Source organism: Cynocephalus volans, chromosome 11, assembly GCF_027409185.1.
Source record: "Cynocephalus volans isolate mCynVol1 chromosome 11, mCynVol1.pri, whole genome shotgun sequence".
Lineage (NCBI taxonomy): Eukaryota > Metazoa > Chordata > Mammalia > Dermoptera > Cynocephalidae > Cynocephalus > Cynocephalus volans.
Window position 1 is genome coordinate 113,790,215 of NC_084470.1, and position 23,775 is coordinate 113,813,989.

A 23,775-nucleotide genomic window follows, 5' to 3' on the forward strand; every position below is an offset into this window, starting at 1 on the left:
TGCTTATGTGCATGTGTGCATGTACACACACATACACACACACAACACAGATATAATATGACCTTGTCCCAGCTGCCCCAGGCAACACACAAAAAATCTGTTTTCTCTGAGTAACCATAATCCCAGACTCTGTGCCCAGCCTAAGGAACACTGACCGGAGGGCTCCAAATTCACTCACAAGCAGAAGCAAGGCTTGGACTAGAACCTCCCCGACCAGCTGATCCCCCTGGGTAGGGACAACTGTACCTCCACACACCCCGTGCCTCTGCTTTCCACTCACCAGAACCAGAAGCTCTGGTGGCCGTCTCCACAGCCTTCCAGCTCCTGCAACTCTGCCCCATGCAAGGAAGGTGATACGCCAACTAGGCAAATGTCTCAGAATAGGGGTATCTGCTGAGCTGAACAGATTAACCAGACAGCTCAGTCCCAAAGAGTTTATGTTCTGGGCCTGTGCCTTGAGTTCTAGAAACTCCTTCCCAGCACCGTTTCCTCCCCACGGCTGAGGAGTAGCAGAGCACGCAGCAGGAGAGCCGGGAGAACTGGCTCTCTGGGCCTCTGCTTCCCCCCCAACTTTCCAGCTCTCCCCTCCAATCTATGAAATAGGGGAACAGTCACCCTTCCTGGTGCTTGGAGGTGTCCTCATCCTGTCCAAAAATGCTTTATTAAATGCCGATTGTTTGGGTGTTTAATGCTCATGTAACGGCTGGCACGTGAGCCTGTGTAAAACAGCACCCAGCGCCCGCGTCCCTCGCCCTGCATCTGTGACTACCCACGCCCTTGCCCTGCTACGTCTTTCTTCACAGTGCGTGCCTCCACTTGACGCATTGTGCATTTATCGTCTCTTTATTGATTTGTCTATTGTTTGCCTCCCCCTTCTAGAATGTATACTCCCTGGGAGCAGGAACTTGCTTTCTTTCACTGCTGCATTCTCAGTGCTTAGGAAAATGCCTAGCGCTGTACTTGTTGAATAAATGAATAGTAAACGCTCAGTAAATGACAACTATTTTCATTTCACACTGTTGCCAGACACTCCGTTCCCGCACGCAGGGAGCACAGAAGGAGAGACGCGGGAGTGGGGAGGTAGCAAAAGATCAGTGCCAAGTGATGGGGTGCCTGCTGGGTGCCAGGATCGGAGCTAGTTAGTTTCAGTACAGGAACCCGTTTAAGCCTCACAACAAGCCGATGTGATAACCAGTATTAGTCCCACCTCACAGTTGAGAAAGCGGAGGCTCAAAGAGGCAACGTGACTTTCCTATTGACCGGTCACCAGTGCTAGCACCAGCTGGGGCCCTCGGCCAGCTTCCTCTCCGCCTTGTTTCCTTCTCCCTCCCTCGCATCCCCTCATTTCCACCAGGAAACGAGCCGAGTGGCAGACATATGGGAAGCATGGTAAAGGTGATAGTCTCTGTCTTGCCCCCTGGGTCCCAAGAAGGGCTTGGTCTGACCCTGAGGCTTGTAGTGGGGGATGCCTAAGAGAGCACTTTGGGAAGAAACCTGGCTGCTCCAGCTAACCCGGCACAGTTGCCACAGAGACTGGAGATGTGTCACCTGAGCACTTAAAATAATCCTTTCTGGGCAAGAGTCTTAATGGAGTCTGACTCCCCTCCAGAACCTCCTATTTTGGTGCCTGGCAGGGAGCATGCCCTTCTCCACACTCAGCCCAGCCTCTCGGGGACAAACTTTTCCACTCCCCATCCTCTGTCTGTGCTCAGCACGTGTCCTGAGGAGAGACAAGGGCCAGCTGCCTTCCGGCGCCTGTCACCAGAGCTCGCCCCCAGCTCCTCTGGGAGCTGATCCCAGTCCTTCCCCTGGCCAAGAGAATGCCAGAAACAAGCCTCTTTCTTTCCCTGGGCCATGGGACAAGAAGCTAGAGACTGTAGAAATGCCCTTGATACGCCCAAGTGACAGAATATTATGTAACTATCAAAAACACTGTTTTAAAAAATAATTAATTAATTTAATTAAAGCACTGTTTAGAGAAAACTTTTAATTGCATGGGGAAGTAATTACATTATAATGTTTTATGAAAAAAAAGTTGGGCATAAACTTGTATGTACATTATAATCTTATGTTTTTAAAGGAATAGAAAATGTTTGGAAGGAAATATACGAATGTATTAGGTGAAACCACATGAAATGGCTGATATTCACCCATAAAAATAGCAACAGTTCAACTTAATATCTCTGGGCAATGAGATTATAGGTAGCTTTTTTCCTTCTTTGTTATTTTTTAATTACCAGTGCCAGCACCAATGCGTTTAAAATTTTATGCCTTGAATATATATTAATTTTTATACACAGGAAAATAGCACTATAAAACAAAGCAAACTAGAAACGTCCAGAGTGGTCAGCCGTGGGCTTGTGACCTGCCCCCACCTTTGGTCTTCATAGGGATGGTCTGGGGCACTCCGTGCTTCTCCACTCTCTTTCCACGTGTGTAGGCACTGCCAGAGGGATCAGATGGCCTCGTGGACTTAAAAGGTGCTGCTCATCATAGTAACATAGCTAAAGGAGGGGTGTATCGCAATCCTTGGAGACAGGCTAAGCCAACAGGCTTGAGACAGGTATTTTAAGCAGCTCTGCTTGTCAACTAGCAAGCAGAATGGAGGCCTGAAATAGAGCGGCTTATGTCAGAGCCCACATGAGGACAGACATACGGCTAATTTTTTCTTTCCCTCTGGGCCTCAGTTTCCCTTTCTGTTCTATTCTTGTATGCATCCATGTAGCATGTGTATACATGCAAGTGTGTGTGAGCGTGCATATGTATGTGCATGATTCTCCACGGTAGGCTCTTCCTCTCACATGTGCTACGTGCCTCCGTCTCTCCCAGAGATGGAAGCTGTCAGCTGCAGCTGCCTCCTGCTCTGGGGTCATTTGGCCAGCATTCTCCTGGCTGCGCTACCTCAGAGACACAGCATCATTATCTACTCAGTCTGTCAGGCCTCCAGCCAGTTTGGCTCCTACTTGCTCTCCAGCTGGAAAGGCTGACCTCTCCCTTATCCTGGATGTTTCTAGAAGCTCAACAGTCTGGCCGGAAGACAAACCCTCCCAGAGAGCTGGGGGAGGGTGAAGGAGTTAGAAAGAGCCAGCAGGGACCTAAATCCCAGTGGAGAGGAGCAGTAAAGGAAGGCACATGCCAATAAAAGCTCTGTGCCTTTGCAGAACACAGAGCTAATTCTGCAGAAAAATAGGAAAATGGGCTCTTGTTGTACATGGTGCAGCTCCCTCCCATGAGTGAGCCAGGGGACTGACTGTATGCATCTAAGAAGCTACAGTCAGGGTCATGGCCACCAGCCAGGGCCAAAAGAAGGAAAGTCAGGACCAAAAGAAAAAAACCCAGCTGGCTTCAAGAAAAGACATTTCCTCCACTTTGGCTTCCTCATTGGTAAACTGCAGGGATTGGATGAGATAATGAAGCTCCATCTTGCTCCAACAGGCTGTTAGAATTCTCCCCTACTCCAGCTTATCAGCCCAGAAGTTAAAGGCATTCGCAGCAAGTATACAGAGGAAGCAAGAGAAAAATAAGACATTGGCAAGATGCTGTACTAGGGAAGCACTCTTCCCAGAAGTGAGGGTAGGGGTGAGGAGACCCTCAAGGCCTTTGGTCAGCAAGGCCCCCTTTAGATCCCACTGGGATCCACAAGCCTCAGCATTTCTGTGTCAATGGACATTGCTGATGGACAAAAGTCAGGGCCTGCCACAGGTGCTGGAGGGGAGAAGGGCCCCAGTATTTTAATGCAATTTCAGTTTCACCTTCTTCCTTATTGTGAAGTAAAGTTTTGACCAAAGTCTTAATTCAGCACACCCCTTATCTCCATCCAAACTATGTTCAAAAAGGCGACTTTCTGAAGCTGATTATAGAGATGATGTATACCACACAACCCAAAATTATAATGTTCCAGCCTCTCTCCTGAGCACTGTACATATAATATCTCATTTTATCCTTCCAAAATCTCTGAGGTAGGTATATCACATTTTACAAGTGGTGAGTATCCCCATTTTACAGATTAAGAAAGTGAGTCTTAGGGAAGGTAAGAAATGTGTCCAAGTCCATAAAGTTAGAAAGTGATGAAGCACCAATTCCTGTCCCAGGCTATCTGACTCTAACACTACCTGTGTCATTCTGATTCGAGGGACAGAGTGGACACAAGGCAACCATTGGAAATTGCAGGGACTAGAATTAGTTTTTAAAACACTCCCTCCCAGGGCCAACAATAATCAACCACAATGTATATTGACAAAATAAAAGTTAAAAATAAATAAAATAAAAAAAATAAAAAAATAAAATTCTAATCAAAAAATAATAATAAATAAAAAAATAAAAATAAAATAAAGTATGATCATTAAATAAATAAATAAATAAATAAAACACTCCCTCCCTTTCACCCCAAGGAAGGGCTACCTCAATGCCAGCATAGACCTCTCCAGAAACAGAGCTGTCTCCCTAGATCTGAGTGCAGAGGGTTGGTCTGTTGTTCCTGGAACCTCTTCAGGTTCTATCAGTAACAACAGCTTCCTACAGCCCCCGACATGACTACAGGCAGAGGACAGAAGGCTGGGCAAAGAAGCAAGGTAGATATACAAGACATTGTCCAGAGGCTTCTAGGGGTTTAAACCCCAGGAGCAATGGGGTGAGAAGCCAGGCCAGCAAAGTTGTGAGGCCATCCAGTTTTGTCCCCAGGCCTTCCCATTATACCTTTGCCCTCTCTTCTCTCCTTTTAGCTCCGTAAGCTCCACTCCCTAGCTCATAACAACTAGGACCCAAGAATCTCACATTGCATCAACCCAAGTTTTGCTTCTCTCTGACAGCAACTCTTCCCTCTCCCCCACCCCACCATGCCCCTTTCCATTTTCTTCTGTCTCCTCAAAAATGACTCATCCCGGGTCTTACTCTCTCGGGACCCTTTGCAAAAGTCACAGCTAAGTTTCTGATAGACAAACCCTTGCTGAGGTATGAATGGTTGATCATAGATTGATATGGAGCCTTTCTGTATCATTTTATGTTTCATTTTGAACAATGCTTCATCCAAAAGAGTAACCCTCAATGGTAGGAGCTTTGGAAGTTTTAGACCCACTGAGAGCTTCTGGGAAACCGAAAAGCAGATATTTTGGTCAGAGACAGGCCCAAAGTCCTCCGTAGACAGAGGATGGGGATCACAGTACACGCATGGACACATCCTCTGCCTACACTTTAGCCTTCCCAAAAGTCAAGAAGACATACATTTGTCAAGCAAAGAAAGGCAGTGGCTGCTGGGGCATGTGCATGTGAGTGTGGCAGCACTGAGGTGTGTGTGTATGTTGGGAGAAGGGACCTCCAACTGGCTACTGCTCCTTAGCTTATTTCCAAGGATAAAAATGACAGCTGTTTAGTTTACACAGTTAATTAACCTGAGGAATGCACTGTGTAAGACTGTTATTAAGGCAACTGGATAATTAAGTTTTCCCCCAGAAAGGGAGGGGATGGGAGATAAATAAAGCATTTAGGGGAGCAGATACAACATTGGAGCAGAAGTCAGGTCTGGAAGGCTTCCAGACAAAATTCGCTGGTTCCTAAGGAGTGTGCACCAGCCCAGAGATGACCAAAGGTCATGGCTCGGCCTCTGCCCACACTTGCCCTGCGAGAGACAGTGGTGGACCATTAGAATTATACACATGGCCCAACTGTCTCTGAGAAGCAAGCAGAGTCACTGCCTGCTTGTAAAGTTTCACTAACCCAACTTCATTTTGTAAATGGGGACATGGTGGTCTACAGAGGAGCAATGACCTTCACAAGGTTACATCCCTATTCTAAGTGTCAGAAACAGGACCAGAACTAGACAGTCTTTACACCCAGCCCGGGGCAATTTTGCTAACCAAGGTACCTGGAAATTCTCTGACAGCCCACCACAACCAGACTGGCAGTGGTCACCTGGGGAGGCAGACAGCAGGGCAGCCCAAAAACAGGTTGATCTCAGTGAGGTGTGCGAGAGTGTGTCCCAATCAGGGAAGACATGCTCAGTTGTGTAATTTGAAGATGGAGCATGCAGACACAGCCACCAGGAGGCAGGAGGAAAGGGAGCAGGCAGAACCGTTAGCACCTGCCAGGCACTATGGGGGTGATCACTTTGCACCTGCTTTTACACAGTCCTCACAACAGCCCACTGAAGTGGTGCTATCATTACTCCCGTTTTTCAGCTGAGGCTCAGGGACAGCACAGAAATGAAGGAGGGTAGGGAGGGATCCCAGATCATTTCATCCATGTCTTGTACTGAGGGAATAATGGGGCAATGAGTTTGCCCAGAAGCTCTCTAGGAGCTGAAAGAAAGAAAACAGAGGGAGAGAGTGGGACTGCAGGCTCAGGCCATTTCGGTAAAGAACAGCCTAGGTCCAAGCCCAGACAGTTAATGGGCCATCAAGACAGGTGGTCCCGGGAGGGCAAAGTCGGGGACGTGAGGTGGGGGTCCCATAAGGCAAAGCTGGCCAAGTCCTATGTCCACTGTAAGGGTTGCAACACGGACCCATAATCCACAGAAGCAAGCCCTTGAGGCCAATAAGATTTAGCAATGAGACAGAATTGGGCAGAGGAGGTAACATGAAATAGGCTAAAATTGGCCCACAAAAAAGAAGCCACACTCGGAGCTGGGAGACGCAATTCTGGAACTGAAAGGAGTCCCCACTGCTCCTGCAACTCCCACTCTGCTGAGCCCCCCTCCATTAGTCGGCTATAGTTGGGGGTGGGGGCTGGAGTGAGTAGGCAGACATGTCCAAGTGTCACAAGTCCCCACCACACTTGCACACATGCCACATCAGCAGGCAGGTAGAAGTTGCCGGGTAATTTTGTACTGGGCTCAGGGCTCACCCTGCATGGAAATGCAGCAATGGTGCTGATGAGAGGTCTTGACTCAGAGGTGTGTGTGGTAGCGGGAGCTGGTAGAGGGGGGTGAAGGGGAAGGGAAAGGAGGGGACTGGGAACGCATCTCTGCATCGTGCCATGTCATTTCCAGCTGTGGCTGTCCAGGACAACCCCCTGTCTCTAACTCCTCAGAAAACTCAACACTTATGTGTGTCCATCAGAAGTCTGAGGTCCCAGCACACACCTAAACCTTCCCAATAGCCCGTGGGGATAACAAGAGCCACCACATGGGGTATTATAGAAATTAATTGAGATAATTTATATAAAACTCTTAGTATGATGACTAGGACACATAATATGTGCTTAATAAATGATAGTTGCTATTAGAATCCCTTAATAACAAAAATAAACTTAAAAACTGGAATTGGAACTCAACAGAATTAAATTCTGAATTCTTAACTTCGATCACGCAGCCTCCACCATACCCAGCGAGAGTCCAGGTACATCCATACCAAGGACAGAAGGAAGCTGCTGTGTCTGTAGTTTATGTCCTCATTGCTGGAACCATGGCCCCCAAGAAGGGTAGCATGTAAGGAAGAGGGAAAGAGAAATAAAAAAAGACAGGTAGAAGGCAGGGAGAGACACGCAAGTTGTCAGGAGTGCACTCATTCCCAAAGGATGCTGGAGCAAAGGAAGAATCCTAAAAACTATCTCACTTACCCCTCATTTACAGAAGAAGAGAGTGGGACTTAGACAGGGGAGATCTCTTACCCAAGGTCACACCACAAGTTAGTGGCAGACCTGGAAGATGTCCCCATCCTCTACTCTTTCCAAGAGGCTCCATGGATTTACTCCCCTTTATAGAACAAGAATAAAAGAGCTAATGCTTCTCAGCTTTCACAGCAGAAAAGAGCTGAGGTTTATCCATTCCTGGGGTTGCAAGAGTCTAACTTCTCTTTTGCAAGCATCCTGTTTTGCTCTCAGGGGCCTGCTTACAAGCAGGAAACGCAGTTGGCTGCCTGGGGCATCTGAGAGAGGCAGAGGGCAGACCAGCGGGGAGAGGCTGTCCAGACAGGGCTGGGAGCAAAGGTACATCCCAGACAGGGCCTCTGGTCTCACTTGCTGCCCCTCCCAGAAGTGAGTCAGCCTGAGCAAGGGTATCAGCAGCTGAAAATTTCTTGCTGAAATTTTCAGACATGGGCTCAATGGCATATAATGTTGGGGGTATGTGGGAAGGGGGCAGCCAAAATCACTGTTGCCTAGAACGTGCAACACCACCAGGTCCTCTGATGCTTGTGGAGTAATCTGGGTCCACAGGGAGTACTGGCCTGACGCCAGCCATCTTACCCAACCCTGTCAAGTGGGCTTCCCCACGTCCAAGTGGGTGAGATGCAGAACCCACAGCTGCCTCTGCTCAGCACCTCCACACTCACTACCCAGTACCATCTGTGATTAAAAATAGCCAAGAGAACACTGGGACCGGAAGGGAAGTGAGGCTCAGAGGCCATGTCAGATACCACCCTCCATGGCCCCAAGGGCACAGCAGCCTGGGAAGGGGAAACCACAGATAGCCCAAGTCTCAATCGCGACACTCTCTCTCTCTCTCTCTCTGTTTTCCCAAAGGCTGCAGAGACTCAGGGCAAGCCACTCCCTCACCCATTCCCTTGTGCAAGCCTATGTTTTGAGGGCAGCCTATGGCCCAAGGAGGCAGCTGGGAGACAAGAAAACACAGTGATTTCAACTTTGGTAAACACGAGGAGCAAGGAAAGATCCCATCTTGTTAACGGGAACAGAAAAGAAAACCAAAGTTCCTACAAAAAATGCAAAGAGGCAACGTGGAAGAAAAAGTACAAACAGCTCTCTGAAAAGCCACTTGCCTACCAGGTAACATTAATGGACATAGCTCAAAGCATCAAACTCCTGGATTTGTTCAGTTTTCCAACTTCTCAGTTGAGTCTCTGACTCTCCTTGACAACCTCAAGTCACTTTCTCATTTATCTCACTGGCCTGTGTCCTTTAACAGGTTCAAATGTTTTCCACCTTGCTTGGGTTGGTGACATGGGTGGACCAACAAGGCTGAGAGATAAGGAAGTTAGCTCTTTACACACAACAGTGGCAAACTTAAGAAGATGAGCTCAAGCTTACAGTTTCATGTTCTCCTGCTAGCTCTGCTCCCACACGTACTCCACCACTGGCCAGAGAGATGCTGGCGATGGAGGGACCACAGCACAGATCAGTGCACGCCATGGCAGGAGCACAGCTCAGTCACAGAGCCAGCACCCGTGCCCCCCCAGCCCTGTTTTTATCTCACAAAGATGGTGCAGCAGACCCTACATACCTAAAGTGTCAATGGTTATCTATTTGCCTATTCCAAAACTACCCTGCCCATGCCCAAGGGCTGAGAAAAGACTCCGTCTTTTTCAAGCAGATGAGAGAAGAGAACTACTCAGTTCATACCGAGTACATTTTTTCTTGCCCAACCAATGTGAAAATTCCTCAGAGGCAGGGATCAGCCTGACGCTTTCCTTGCACTCCCTTGCTCCCACCCCCACAGTGCATAGGCCTTGGCCCACACCAAGTACACGCTAAATGTTCCGTGGACAATTGGCAGGCTCACCCATCCCATCCCGTCCCACCTTCCTCCAGCCCTGGAGACCATGAAAGCAGGGCTTACCTCACCATACTGGGTGCAGTAGGTTTCAGGCTTGGTCAGTCCGCAGGTGGAAGAAGCTCGGAGAAAGTGGGTCCTCCCAATGAGCAGGTCCCCAACAGGTGGATAGCAGGCCCCACGGGAACAGACATGCTGGGCACGCAGGAGGCTGGGCAAGGCTGAAATCATAGAGGGTGGTGGGGTGTGGCCCAGAGAAAAGAGGGCCTAGCCGGCCTCCCCAGTGTCCCTCAGAGAAACTGACATCGGCAAGACCAGACCCCCGCCCTCACTCATGCTCTCTCACTCGTGCTGGTGGTAATGATTGCAGTCCTGATACTGTTAGACTTTTAAAAGCTGATTTCATATTCTATGACCCCAAACTTGAATAGGAGAGGAAGAGAAACAGTGGCAACCAAAAACCACAGATGACCCTGAAATGTGGCATCTATATGTGGCATTTAGAATCAAGCTAGAGACACGCACTTGGCCACCAGGACATGGCCTACAACTCTTTCAGCGGGCAGCATGGCCTCTCTCAGCAGCCCAGGGCAGGGCTGATTTCTGAGCCGTTTGTGGAACACTGGGAGAGCCCTGCATTCTCTCTGCTCCTTATCTGCAAAGCTCATCCAGACACACTTCGTGAGTGCCCATCTACTATTCACTGAAAAAATCAAGAACCCAAGCAACAATGGCTCTGGATCCAGCTTGAGAGTGAAAGGGTGGAAATGAGCTGTGTAGAGCAGTCGGGAAACCATGAACCACACTCACAGAAGACACAGAAGACGCTTGAGAGTCTTTCAAGAGAGGCAGAGAATCCTCCTCCCCAAAGGCCCAGAGGACTGGGGAAATCTCACAGGTGTCCCCAGGAGACAAGTGTTCCAAACCCAGGAGACTACAGGTGACGGGTGATGCTCACACTTTGGTAAACTCTCCTCCAACCCGTGACTGTCACCCGCCTGCTATATAAAAAGGGCGTGGAAGAAGGGGAAGAGATACTCACCAAAACACAGGAGAAGGAGAGGTCTCATCTTTAGCCAATGAGGTGATCCCCAGAGAGGACCTCACCTGGGACACAGCAAAGCAGCCTGAGTAAAACAATTCAACCCCCCAGGGCACATGAGCCCCTTTACTTTTCTGTTTCTGGAATCAAGTTTTTTCAGAAGTCTCTCCCTAGGGTACTGACCTAGGACACTTCTGAGCAGCAGGTGCATTTATATATAGCCAAAAACCTTGGAAAATGCCAGAGCCCTAGACCCCTGTCGCAGCTGGCATATGACTCACAGGATGCCCTGGGAAAAAAAACCATCCCCTCCCAGACTTCAGCTTCCTCCTCTGAAATGGGTGCAAAGGAGGATTGATCCTGCCCTATCCCATACAGCCATAAGGACGACGTTGGGAGCAGGAAAGGGCCGAGCACTTTGTAGAAGAGCTATAGGGAGGTCCAAGGCCTTGTATCTGCCCCAAGAGAGGACTGAACTTTTAGGGCCTGGACCAGCAGCCTCAACAGCCCAGCTTATGGGTCCAGCTATGAAAGGTCAAAGTGGCTGCGGGCCTGAAGGCAAGCCCTCTCCTGCCATTGGCATGGTCTCCAATACCACCCAGGGCCACTCTGATATTGAAGCTGTGGTGGCCCTCAATTCTGGGCTAAGCAATTAGCTGGGATGCTGTGGGGAGTGAGGTGGACTGGCGGTCTTTAAAAAGTGAGTGAGAATTTTATCTGAGCTGGAAGCAACCCAAAACGTCTCCAATTATGGGCTGGAGCTTGATGACAGGGGTGGAGCTGGGAAACCACAAAGCAGGGCTTCTGCAGGAGACTGGGGATGGATTCTCAAAAGCCAGCTGCTGCCAGGCCTGCCTTGTCGAGGCATGCCCCATCCTTGCTCATGTAGCGCCCCCTCTGCCACAAACTGTACACTCTCTCTGCTCTAGTGACAGCCACAGACTCCTCTGGCTGTAGTGGAGGGATGGGGGCTTAGCAAGGCAGAGGCAGAGGGGGAGCTGTGGCATTCTTGGAATCCTTAAATCATAGATCTTAATGCTTCAAAATCATCCCTCCCAAAAGAATTGGGGGCCCAGGCAGGGGACATGTGGCCTGAGGTCCCACGGCTAATGATGGCCTAAGAGGGAGACCCATCTTCTGACTTTCAGCCAGCATTCCCTCTGCTAGAAATCCCCTGGAATAGGCATTCTGAGCCAGGCCAGCCCACCCTCCTCTTCTCTTTTGTGCTCAGCTCACATCTGACCTGCTTTCTTATAAGTCACTGAGACGCTTATCAGATGTGAAAAAGCAATCCAAACAGTAGCAGACATTTTGGCCTTGTGTTTAGAGGAGAGCTCACTCAGGTGAGCTCCCAGGAAGAGGAATGAATCAGGCCCTACAACCAGGCGCCAGGCACCCAGAGATACGTCCCTTCTCTGCCATCAGGTCCCCCCCACCCCCAACAGGTAAAGGCCACAGGTAACTTACCTCGCTGCCTGCTGCAGCCGTTCTTTCTCCAGATGGCCACTCTGAGAGCTCCCCTTGAATGTGGGGGTCTCTGCTCCTGGCTCCAAGTTTTTAAACAACAGCCTCACCTCTGGAGACTCCCTGCTGGGCGTCACCCACTGCGGGGCGGGTCTCAGGAATCTGGCAGCCGTCACGCCCATCTGTCGTCACCGCACCCCCACCCCCCAGGACAGGACTGGGCAAGTGGGTCAGTCCCGGTGCCTGCCTGCCTGTGGGTGCCTTGGGGGCCACAGGGGGCACCACCAACAGGAAGCACCAGGCAAACATGAGTGCTCATTAGAGACCAGGTTTCCTGGGGTGGGGAAGGACCCTGGTGTCTGTGCCAGCCACCACACTTGGTGCTTTCCCAAGGTCAGTAGGGGTCAGCTTCCTCTTGTGTCCCAGACCCCCCTGAACAGAAGACCAGGCAGAGGACACAAAGATCTGGGCTTGTGTATAGAGTGTTAAAGCCCCAGACATGCTGTCGGCCTGGAAGGTGAAAAGACCCAAACACACAGGATCCTGGAAAGCACCAGACCCCACTCAAGGAGAAAGAAAAGTGGAAAATCCCTGCTTCTTAGGGGATTTGGAAGATCCTTAAGAGGCTAAGATTCATCAGGAAGGGGTCAAAGCTCAATTCAAGGAAAGTTTAAGAAGAATGAACAGAGTAACTCTAACTGCCTCCCCTCCGGCTCCCTCTGCAGGGCTGGCAGGGTGCCCCAAGACAGGTAGCAACCTGTGAGTCACTGCCCCCAGCTGCAGGGAGGGTTGGTCTCCTCGCCCCTCCCTCCCTCCCTGGGCAGGAATGCCCGCCTGGAGGGCCAGGAAACAGACCTGACCACAAGGGATGGAAGGAAAGGCTGAAGCATAGCTGGACTAGCAAAGTCAGACAGACTGCCCCTGGCGCCCTGCCAGCCTGAGAACACAGCCTCCTTTGTGGGACCCTGGGCGGGCTCCTGGCTCAGGGCTCCTGGGTTCAGAGCCATTGTAAATGGCACTAACAGGTCCAGATTGAGAGGCTGGTTTCCTAGGACACTCTTCTCTCCAGGTTAGTGTCAGAGGGCTTTTAGGGAGATCTAGAAGGTCATCCAGTCCATATCTTGGCCCTGGATAGCGTGTGCTGACATGGTTTTAGAGTGCTATTGCCACAAAGTTGCTATTTAAAGGAGACTCTTTGCTACCCATTCCAGCTGGTCTCCTCAGCCAAACTTTCTCTTCCATTGGAGGGTTATATTTAAGAGATTGTGAACCCTTAAGGGAAACATGTAGGATTTTGTAGATTAAACAGTGCATTTCTAACCCTCAGGTTCTAATTTAGCACAAGTTCAGGTGGGCAGGAAAAATAGTGTAATCAGCACGTGGGCAACAAGTTCATCAGATGCACAACTGATGCTGCAGTAAGTGCTAGCGTCTTGCCCCCAGAAGCATTCTGGCGAAATCTGGCTTGACTCAGCAAGTCAGGGTCAGCACAAGCAGCTTTTCTTCACGGGCTCCTGCAGATCACAGAGACCCCTAGCAAGTCCCCCAGAGACAAGGATCACCGTGGATACCCCTGCGTTTTGAGCTCTACCACCTAGTGGTCTCTTTCTCTCCACTTCCCCATCTCCCTGAATTAAAAGTGTCTGGGAAGTTTTCACCTTCTGCCCATCACAAGAGGATGTGACAAAGAGCTCAATAATAATTAACTCAGCAGAAGAGAGCAGGTGTCGCAATCCCAGATCCTCAGACGCCGGGGCAGCGCGGTGCGCGGTGGGCCTCACCAGGTGTGGCTGGGCCCTTTATAATCCTCTTCCTCCCCCTTCCTAAGGCCAGGAGCCCAGGTCAATAAGCCTTCGATGTCTCAGACTTCACAGGCTGGGGCAGGTCCTGGAGTGGTGTGGCTTCAAGGCAGGGAAATGTCAGTTGCTCTTCTTGGGCCTCCCTATGCACTCCTCAGCAAAGTCCAGGAAGCTGTTGATGCAGACCCCCAAGGTGGCCTATTGGGTCTCACTCTTCAGGAACGCTTATCATTCCCAAGTGGGGATCCAGTACCCCCAGAATTCCAGGGTCCCAAGCACAGGCTCTGAAACGTCAGAACCCAATGTATTCAGAGAGTCCAAGGCTGGGGTCAGGTGTGGCCAGGGCTACAAAGGAGGGGGGCTTGAGCACCTCAGCATCCCTTCTATGCACCCCTTTCCTCTCTCCCTCCACCCACCTGGAGCCTCAGCCCATGAGAACTTCGGGAAAAGTGGCTGGTAACGTCACCCGCCGGCTCCTGCTTCTTCCCAGCCACATCAACCTGTCAGCAAATTCTATGAGCCCCCTCCAAAAGTAACCAGATTCCACCCCACCCTCCTGGCCTGAGCTTCTCTTCCCAGACTTCTGCAACAGTCTCCTCACCCATCTAAGGTCTAGACCCAACACAACAGGTCACGTCCCTCTCCTGCTCAGGCCCGGCCCCAGCTCTCTCTTTCACTCAGGGCCAAAGCTCACTCTCTTACCTTTTTTAAGTCTGACTTTTCAACAAGGCCTACTCTGACCACCCTATTTAAAATTACAACCAGCTTCCCTGCCCCATCCCTGTCCCCACTCCTAGCACTCCCAGCCCCACCAATCCTACATTATTCGTGGGGGTTATTTATTTATTTATTTCAGCAACACATACTACCTTCTAATCAAATATATAATTTATTTATTTATCATGTGCATTTTCTGTCTCCCCTCCTCCCCAGAATATAATGTCTAAGAGATTTTTATCTATTTTGTTCACTGTCTTCCAAGTGCTTGGCACATAGTAGGTGCCCAATATTTGTGGAATAAGTGGATTCACAGAAGTGGTAAATAATTGATATAATTTAATGAACCCCCCTGCCTTTTAGGTACAGTTGCATTCCTGGAGGGGCCAGCCCAGGCTCTAGGTCATCGGAATGGGTGACTAAGTAAAAAGTCATGCACCAACAACTATGTGGGGAGGTCTTCCTTGAGGCATCTGCCCCTAGATCACAGAAATGTCACCATATCAGTAAAGGCAGTATCCTTCTTTGCCTGCTTCTCAGTATTCTTGGAGTTTTCTCTGACAAGGGGTGGGGGTAGCATTAGAAGCTTCTGTCTCCATTATCCATTTGTCAGACTCAAACCATCCAAATTGTCCAGGAGATCAGCCAAATCTGATCAAGGAGAGATCAGTGGAGCAAGGGAAGGAGGAAAGGAGAAAGAAGAGGAGAGAGGAGGTTAAGAGAGGCTAAGAGAGCCTGGTGCAGGCTGAGAACCACAGGTGTAGGAAAGGGCACCAGGTGACTAAGGCTCAGGCACCACCTGAATACAGTGAGTCATGGCTGAGTCTTTGTCTGTGGAACAGGGTGGACTCCAGGAATGGCCCTGGGGATTTGCTACGTGATTAAAGCTGGCGTGGCCCTGCACTCCAGTGCAACTGCTCAGCTGTCTGGACGGGGGTCACTCTTCTCTGTGCCTCCCAGGAACCAGAGAGAAAAGGTGGGCCTGGCATGTTACTGAGGTACAGACAGGGGTCCAGACTCAGGAAGGGGCAGGTAGCAAGCAGGACAGGAGCTGCCCGTCATAGGGTGACTTTACTCCATACCCTTCCCTCTCCCCTCACTCTCACCTACCCAACCTGAGCATTCATCCAGCAGACAGCCGTGCATATCAGCTTGGGCCTGAGGTCTGGGAGAAATCAGTCAGCCTAAATAACTAGAGCTAGCATTTACCGAGGGCTTGCAGTGTGCCAGGCACTGCTCTAAGCCCTTTACGTGTATTGACTCATTTAATACCCACCACATCCCTGTGGCGGTAGACACTTAATTATCCTTCCTTTGCAGATGAAAATGAGGCACGTTTTCAATAACGTAATCCAGGCTAGTAACTGGTGATTTGAGCCCAGACCAGCTTGCTCTAGCACTCATATTCTTAACCGTTACGTGGGGCCGAAGACGTGCCACGTCGCCTCTGCTCCCTGTCTCCGCCCTCGCTAATCTTTGGCCAGAGTCCACCAGACTCTGCACTCCGAGTCTCCCAAACCTAATCACGACCTAATATCTAAAAACTCCTCTTTGTGCAACCCTTGGAGCACTGAAGCTGTAGAAACATCCAGAACAGACACCATTAAGTGCCTCCTGGTTCGTTTTCCATATTGACAACTCTCTTATGTGGGCTCAGACGGAGAAGGTGCTGGCCTCTGGTCCCTCCCTTTCAAAGGCTCTGGTGCACATACCAACAGGGGGCTGCTCTGAGTGAGGACGTGGGCAGGCTAGGAGGGGTGGGAAGACAGAGGAGGTGACTGCGCAAACAGCACGGGGATCTGACAAGATGAAGCAAAGGGCATGATGAGAGGATGACACAACTTCCTCCTCGTCAAAGGAAGGTGATCCCCTGCCCTGAGGTCAGGCTTCCTGGGTCACCTCAGGGGCCTTGGCTCCTTCTGCTCTGTCTCCCAACGTGCACCCCCAAATGGCTGCCCCTCCCGAGGCCATTGCACAGCCCAGTGCAGCCTGCAGCTTGGTGGGGCCATATGCTTCCCAGAGAAGAGGAAGCGATACACCTGCCACCTCCACACCCTCCCAGAGTCCCCACCTTCCTCCAGCAGATGGGTTCCCCCATCACCACGTCCCCTCTCCTCCCCCCAACAACCTCTACCTCTACTCTCTTATTCTGCCATGGATCTCTGGAAATTAGGTTCTCAGGACCTAAGTCCAGGCTCTGTGATCTTTGGTCACAGATTTGCCATGTGGAGCTGGCCATTGGCCATGGCCCAGCCTCACGTGTCTGAAGCAGCAACACGTAGCCACATGGCAGGTCGGGAGCATGTGGGGAAGGAGGAGACAAAAGAACAGCTGAGAGCGAGGTGTGGCATTCGCTCCCGAGATCAGCTCCCCATGCTATCGCGGGCTGTTCTATGGGACTTCAAAATTCTAAATATGATCCCTGAAAGAATCCAACCAGAAAGACAAACCAAATGTCCTAATGTTCAAATTGGCATTTGAGGGCTGAGTATGAAGAAATAAGCTCCTTGTGGTTTGGGGAGGGGGGGAGTGGGTGTGTCCCTGTCTGGAATCAACACCATCTAAAGGCTTTTATCAGCACCTCACCCCATCATAAGTTGAGGATCGCCTGTAGTTAAACCCCAGACACTGGAATGAGAGCGATGAAGACTCAAGTCCTAGTCTGCACTCACCAGCTGTGTGACTTTGGACAGCTCAGTGAGTTTCCCAAAGCCCCATTCCTGCAGTGGGAATAATAATAAATCTACCTCATGGATCCTATGAGGATGAAAGGAACAATGCATGTGTAATTCTCAGCAAAGTGCCTGGCTACATGCGTGCTCTACAAAGGATGACTGTCCCCATGTGTGGGTCACACGTGCGGGTTGGGGGCTATGATTGGCAGTCTTTGCAGTTGTTCACAAAAAGCAAATATGGCTCTTATTCAGATGTTTTAAAACTCACCCAGGCAGTGAGCTGGCTTGGGCTGCTGCCCTCTTCCTCCCCTGGGGAAGCCCTAGACCCCAAGCTGAGAATCTGTGCTTTGTGCATTTCACCCTATTCCTTAGGGCTGCAAATTCCCCAGGAGCCATGACCTGGACCAGAAGGAAAGAGAAGGCACTCGGGCCAGCTGAGCTAAGCTCCCTGGGAGCAGGGGAATGCTTCCAGCCTTCCTGGACAGGGAAGGACAGAGAATGCTGCTGGGAGAGGGAATGTTTACAAACACAGAGGACAGAGGGCAGAGAGCAAGTGTAAGCGTGACAGACTTACCGTTTTCCACAGCCTTCCAGAGTCGGTAAAACCAGAGTTAGTGAAGTACCTAGTAGTAAAGACAGGAGTCAAAGCTAGACTGGACAGCAGGTTTGCACCTGAACTCAGGACAAATTGCCCAGCAAGTCTACAGAGAGTAAAGAAAGAACTCTTCCTCTTCCTGGGGCCTCTCTTTTTTCAGATGAAAGTCTGGTCATTTCCCATCAGACAAGGGCAGTAAGTCCTTAGATAATCTAATTCTTTCCCCTTAAAACAGAATTCAAAGCTGTTGAATATTGGATGCCTCCCCCAACCTCATTGAGGCTTAATTCCCACTGTAACTGTTGAGGGTAGGAAATCCTATTATGGTAATTCAAAGGTGGGGCCTTGAAGAGGTGATTAGACTGTAGGACCATGTGTAGTGAATGGATTAATAATGGTGTTCAGGGGCGTGGTTCTGAGGGCTTTAAAAGAAGAGCATGAGAGGTTAGTCTCTCTCTGCTCCACAATTTTCTGCCATGTGAGACCCCTGGGTCACTGTTGCCAGCACCAAGGCCTTCACCAAATGTGTTCCCTGGACTTTTTTACCGCCTCCAATACTGTAAGCAATAAATTTCATTTTCAGTTCCAAGTATTTTGTTATGAGCAACAGAAATGGATTAATACAAAAACCAACCTTCTTTTGATCTAAAGTATCAATAAAGAGGTTTTTAGAACTTTAGGAAATGTTCATGAGGGACTGTTAACTGGAAAAAAGAAATTTGTATAAAATCTACTTAACTCTAAATAAAAAAGTACTCAGAGAAAAAATATCCAAAATATTAACATTTCCCATCTCTTGATATTTCTTGTGTGCTCCCATCTTCCACAATGAGCATATTTTACCATAATAATCAGTAACAGTAAAGTAAAAAGATTCAGGGTGAGGAGAGTGACTTTGTCCACTGCGGGTTATCTTCCATCAGTCCTTCCTCTCTCTGCTCCCTCCTCTACTCTGTATGCTTTTGCACTAAACCCACACACTGCCTGAGAGTTTGTTCCGTAAGTTTTCTAAGTTGCTGTAGATTTTGTAAGATGTGGTTTCCCATTTCTAAGAAGTATGGCATCTAGGGACTGTTAGATTTGTTACATCAGGAGAGCAATTAGCACTATGCTTCTGTGAAGGTATGCACTGATACATGTGTGAGGTCAGAAGGAAGCGGCAGGGGGTGGCAAAAAACGTGGTAAGTAACTACCAGTACCTCAACCGCTTGTATGTATTAGGGCAATCCAAAAGCAAGAAGTACATCAGTTCTCATTTATGTATATTTTACGAGAAAGAAGAAGTGAGGATAACTAAAATTACTACCCTCATCCAAACTTACCTCTCCCATGCAGTTCTCCCAGGATAATGTCACCTGGTTCTTATTTTTCCTATTGCTCATTCAGAAATTTGTATACCCAGCAGCTCACATGGCTCAAGTATAAATGCTCATGTATGTTCATTACTGTGATGTTACATCTCTGTGTCATATATGTGCACTGCCTCAACAGGAGACCATAAGCTCCCTGGATTGCCAGATAAAACACAGAAATCCCAGTTAAACTTGAATCTCAGATAAACAAGGGAATATTTTTTCAGTATAAGTAGACCCCAAATATTGCATGGGACATACTTATACTAAAATATTATTCATTGTTTATATGAAGTTCAAATTTTACTGGGCTTCCTGTCTTTTTATTTGCTAAATCTGGCAACCTCACTTGTACCGGGTTATTCACCAGTCCTGTGACTTCCAGATTTCTCCTAACCTGGTCATCCTTGTCTAAAAGGTCCCCCTCTGTCATTAATCTTCTTAAAATATGATGCTTAGAAGTGAACACAGGCACCCTGGGTTCTGGTGCCTTGACATCATGGTGGCTTCCTCTGGGCATGGGTCCCTTTGTCAAAGGCCACTCCAGGCCAAGGACAGAGCACTGAATCAACAGTGCAGAGATGAACCTATCCCTCCATCATCTAAAGACTCCATTTGTGTTTCTTGGGCATTATAGGTTTGCATTTACTCCATAAGTAAGTACAAGTACTACTTTAGTACCACTCCAGAAAAAAATAGATATATAGAAGTGAACAAAATATTTTTCCACCTCTTGCTATGCACAGGCTCCATTCTAAGCAACACATATCTCTCATACAGTATCTCGTGTAAGTATCACTGCGGCCTTTTAAGATGGTCCTTTGAGAGAGATATCATTATCTCCTCGTTATAGCTTCAGCATCATTAAATAGCTTGCACAAAGTCACAGAGCTAGTGTCCTAGGACATGCTATGCTACAGTAATAAATTAACCGTAAAATCTCAGCAGCTTAACACACATAATTATACTTGTTGCTCGCACATAGTAACATGTAAGACAATGGTGGAGGAAGATCCTCAGTTCCACACCATCACTCAGGGACTTCTGCCATCTTGTAGCTGCACCAACCAGGACAAGTGACCTTAAAGGTCACAGCAGCAAAGTTGGAGAGAGCATGGAGCACCTGTCCCCACTTACTCCATACTTCAGCTCTGACATGACACAATCACTTCAGAACTACTGGCCAACTACCATTGGCCAGAACTACTTGCAGGGCTCCTAGGTAATCTTCCTCTGTGGCCAGAAGAGCAAAACAAAGTAGGAATTGGTGGACACATAGCACTGTGTACCCAAACTAGCAAATAGTGAAACCAGAAATCAACAGCAGATCTTTAAGTTTCCAAAGTCTAAGTAAGCTCTTTCCACTACACTGTTTGGCCTCCCGAGGTGGAGGGAACCGATCTTTTCACAAAAGGGGGATGTCGTATGGGATAATTTGTAGAAATCAAAACCCCAAGGAAACTGGTAGGAAAAGTAGCTGTGATAAATATTCTAGCTTTGCCAAACCTAGAACATGACAAGATTGCCCCCTGGAAAACCTTAAAAACACGGATGAGACCTCTGTACAGGGTAAATACCTATGAGACACACATGCCACTTCAGTCTTCAAGAGAAAAACCACTGGGGTGGGAAAAAATCTTCAAGAAGATTCTGTTACGTTGCAGGGTGATCAAGCATTCTGGTTTGTCCAGGACTCTCCCCATTTTAGCTCTGAAAGCTTCACATTCCAGGAAACCCTTCAGATCCAGGCAAATTGGAACAGTTGGTCACTCTAGTTGTACATCAATAATTAACTCCCACACAACTTTTGGAAGTGTCACCTCAGGTGACTCAGTAAACTCTGTGAAGACGCACAGGATCTGGGTAAGTAACATTGGCTCTGAGTCCACGAAAAACCTGGATGGAAGCAGCACATGGGAAGAAAACTCTCTGCAGGAAAGAGCTGGAGAAGCTCCTAGATAAATATCAGTTCACCTTAGCAAAGCAGTCCTCTTCATGGACTTGGGGGAAGAAAATAGGATGCTAATATAGCATTTGTTCTGGAGACGTTACTCCACTGTCACAGCCTGAAGTACAGCAGGCTCTTCCCAGCCAGATCACACCACAGACCCACGCTGAGCTGTTAGATACCTTAATGACTCTCTTTCCCAAGTCAAATACTGCTAAAAACAGGTTGCCCTGCCTTGAATCTGTGCCATCCTTAGGATATATGCAAGCGTATACACACACACACACACACACACACACACACACGGGCACACACACACACACACGGGCACACACACGTGCACACACATACCTTTGCACTTTTTCCTGCTGTATTTCACCTTGTTTTGTATTTCATTTTGTTTTGGCTTGTGCTCCATTTGCTACAAGTTGGATTTAGTATGGACTTTGTCCTGCACACACTTCATTACCTCCAGGTTAAAGTCCAGAGTCTTCAGCCAGGCATTCAAGGTCCTGCTGAGTAAGCTGCATTTCAGGCCCTAACTCACACAGCCCCACTTCAAACAAGTGCTTTAAACTAGTCACCTGCTCCCTCAACCACACTTGGGCTTGATTTGTCCAACTTTGCCTGTCTACACTGCCCTCTCCACCTCCTGTGTACTTTGCAAAATCCTAAATCCAAGACTCAGATCAGATTCCTAGATCAGTGTTAGCTCTCTTGTATTTCTAAAAATTTTTCCTGAACCCTAGTAGCAGACTTAGCCTGTACAACTCACACAGCAATCGGTTCCATTGTTATGTAAATCCCTCTTGTAGATATCTCAAATTCACATACTTGTGTTTATTCAGCTTTAAATTATTTTGTGATTTGTTCTCAGACATGAATTGTAAACTTCTTGAAGTCAAGGACAACTCTTGAGTGCATATCTGAGTGTCTGCACGTAGTAGGTGCTCAATAAACAGACATTGATTTATTAGTACAAATTATTGGGGGAAAGGAAAACCTAATACAAAAAGTATTTGAAGAATATGATGCAATAAGTATTAACCCATAACTCCCTTTCACGATAACATAGAGGCAAAATCAGCCAGAAAAAAAAAAATCAATTTTTTCCCTAAGAATTGAAACCTGAGAAAATTTGTGATTTGCTGACCTACTGATCAGTAGGATTCTGAAGTTATGCAGCCTTGAGTCAAATGCAAACTTCCTATTCTCTCCACTATGGCTGGTACTTAGGGATGGAAAGACCAGGGACCAAACTGTGGTACTTTTGGTACTTGGAACTGAAATACCTCTGGGGTCAGGCCATGGATCCAAGCATTCAAGGCTTTAAATTTTTTTTTTTTTTAAAGATGACCGGTAAGGGGATCTTAACCCTTGGCTTGGTGTTGTCTGTACCACGCTCTCCCAAGTGAGTTAACCGGCCATCCCTATATAGGATCCAAACCTGTGGCCTTGGTGTCATCAGCACCACACTCTCCCAAGTTAGCCACGGGCTGGCCCCTCCATTCAAGGCTTTAAGATCCAACTTTCAGAACCTTGAAAGGAGATGAAAAAGGTAAATGTGAGTCTGGCAGAGAGGAGGCCACAGACGGACGGAGGGTTTCAGGAAGCAAGAATTCCTAAATATATTTTTAAATTCTATGTCTCTCCAAAGAATCAGGGAACATGTGTAGCAAAAGGTCTATCAGTTGCTGCCTGACCCCATGCTGGCCAATGATAATGTGGCCACTGGTAATTTCAGGCACATCCCAACCCTTGGGCAATGAATACCAAGCCGAATGCACAATGAAACCCCTTCTCACAACCACCTGGATCCTAGGAATGTTTGTTTCTCTAAGTCCATTGGTGAGATCAGCAGTGTCCTGGGGGCTGACATGAGCACAGACGGGCAGCTTCTCTCATCTATAGCCCCTCCATGTGTTGCATTGGCTGCTTTCCTGGTCTTTCCGCCTGGGTCTCTGACAGTGCCTATCATCCCTCCAGTTGTTCTGGGGGCCTGAAGCGAGGGTCTGAATCCTCCCAGCAGATCAGTCTGCATATTGACACCCCTCATCCCAGCTTCTATCTGGTCCTCACCCTCAGAGCCTGAACTTTTCTTCCAGTTTTCTTTGTCACACCTCAGCAGACCCTCTGACTTATGACCCAAAAACATAAAAACATCCAGAACAATTCATTCACTCTACAAATATTTACTAAGCACCTAACGGACGCCAAGCAGTCAGCAGCAAACAAGTGAGATAATCACAGTGTAGAGGAACACTACTGTGTCATGGGACACAGATATTACACACATAATTACAAAATAATTTATTAATTTTGCAACCAGAGGAATCACAACTTCTTTAGCCATCCAAGAGTCACTCCTTCCTCTACAATCCAAATAACAACCATTCTGAGAATTCTAAAGTTAGATACTAACATACAAATTCATTCTAGTTGCTGATAGTGCTCAAACACTTCTAGCTTTCTCATCACTATTTCTCCCTGCTGCTCCAGCCAATTTGGACCCCCAAAGCAAAACACGGACAAACAGTCTTTCCTCCATTTTCCAAGAACAGAAAACATAGCTGTTGAGTTAAGGAAACTTTCCTGAAAATTTGGAGATGACACAGAGAAAGTACAACCTAAAAATGAATATTAGCTTTTACTGTCCCCAGAATCCATCCAACATTGCAGCACGGTCCTGCTGTCGTCTCTCTCCTTAGCTCTGAACCTTCACCAGGTTGCTAGAACCAGGGCCC

General features: G+C 48.3%; 1 protein-coding gene across 1 annotated transcript in view; it reads right to left on the minus strand.

Moving 5' to 3' along the window:
- The window catches only part of LAMB3 (laminin subunit beta 3), a 36,056-nt gene extending 25,493 nt beyond the window's left edge, over positions 1-10,563 (minus strand). The window contains exons 1-2 of the mRNA XM_063114410.1: positions 10,482-10,563; positions 9,506-9,660 (exon numbers count right to left, since the gene is read on the minus strand). Of these exons, the coding sequence (XP_062970480.1) occupies positions 9,506-9,660; positions 10,482-10,509 (183 nt within the window). The 5' untranslated portion in view covers positions 10,510-10,563. The remainder of the gene's footprint in view (positions 1-9,505; positions 9,661-10,481) is intronic.
- Between the last annotated feature and the right edge of the window lie 13,212 nt (positions 10,564-23,775).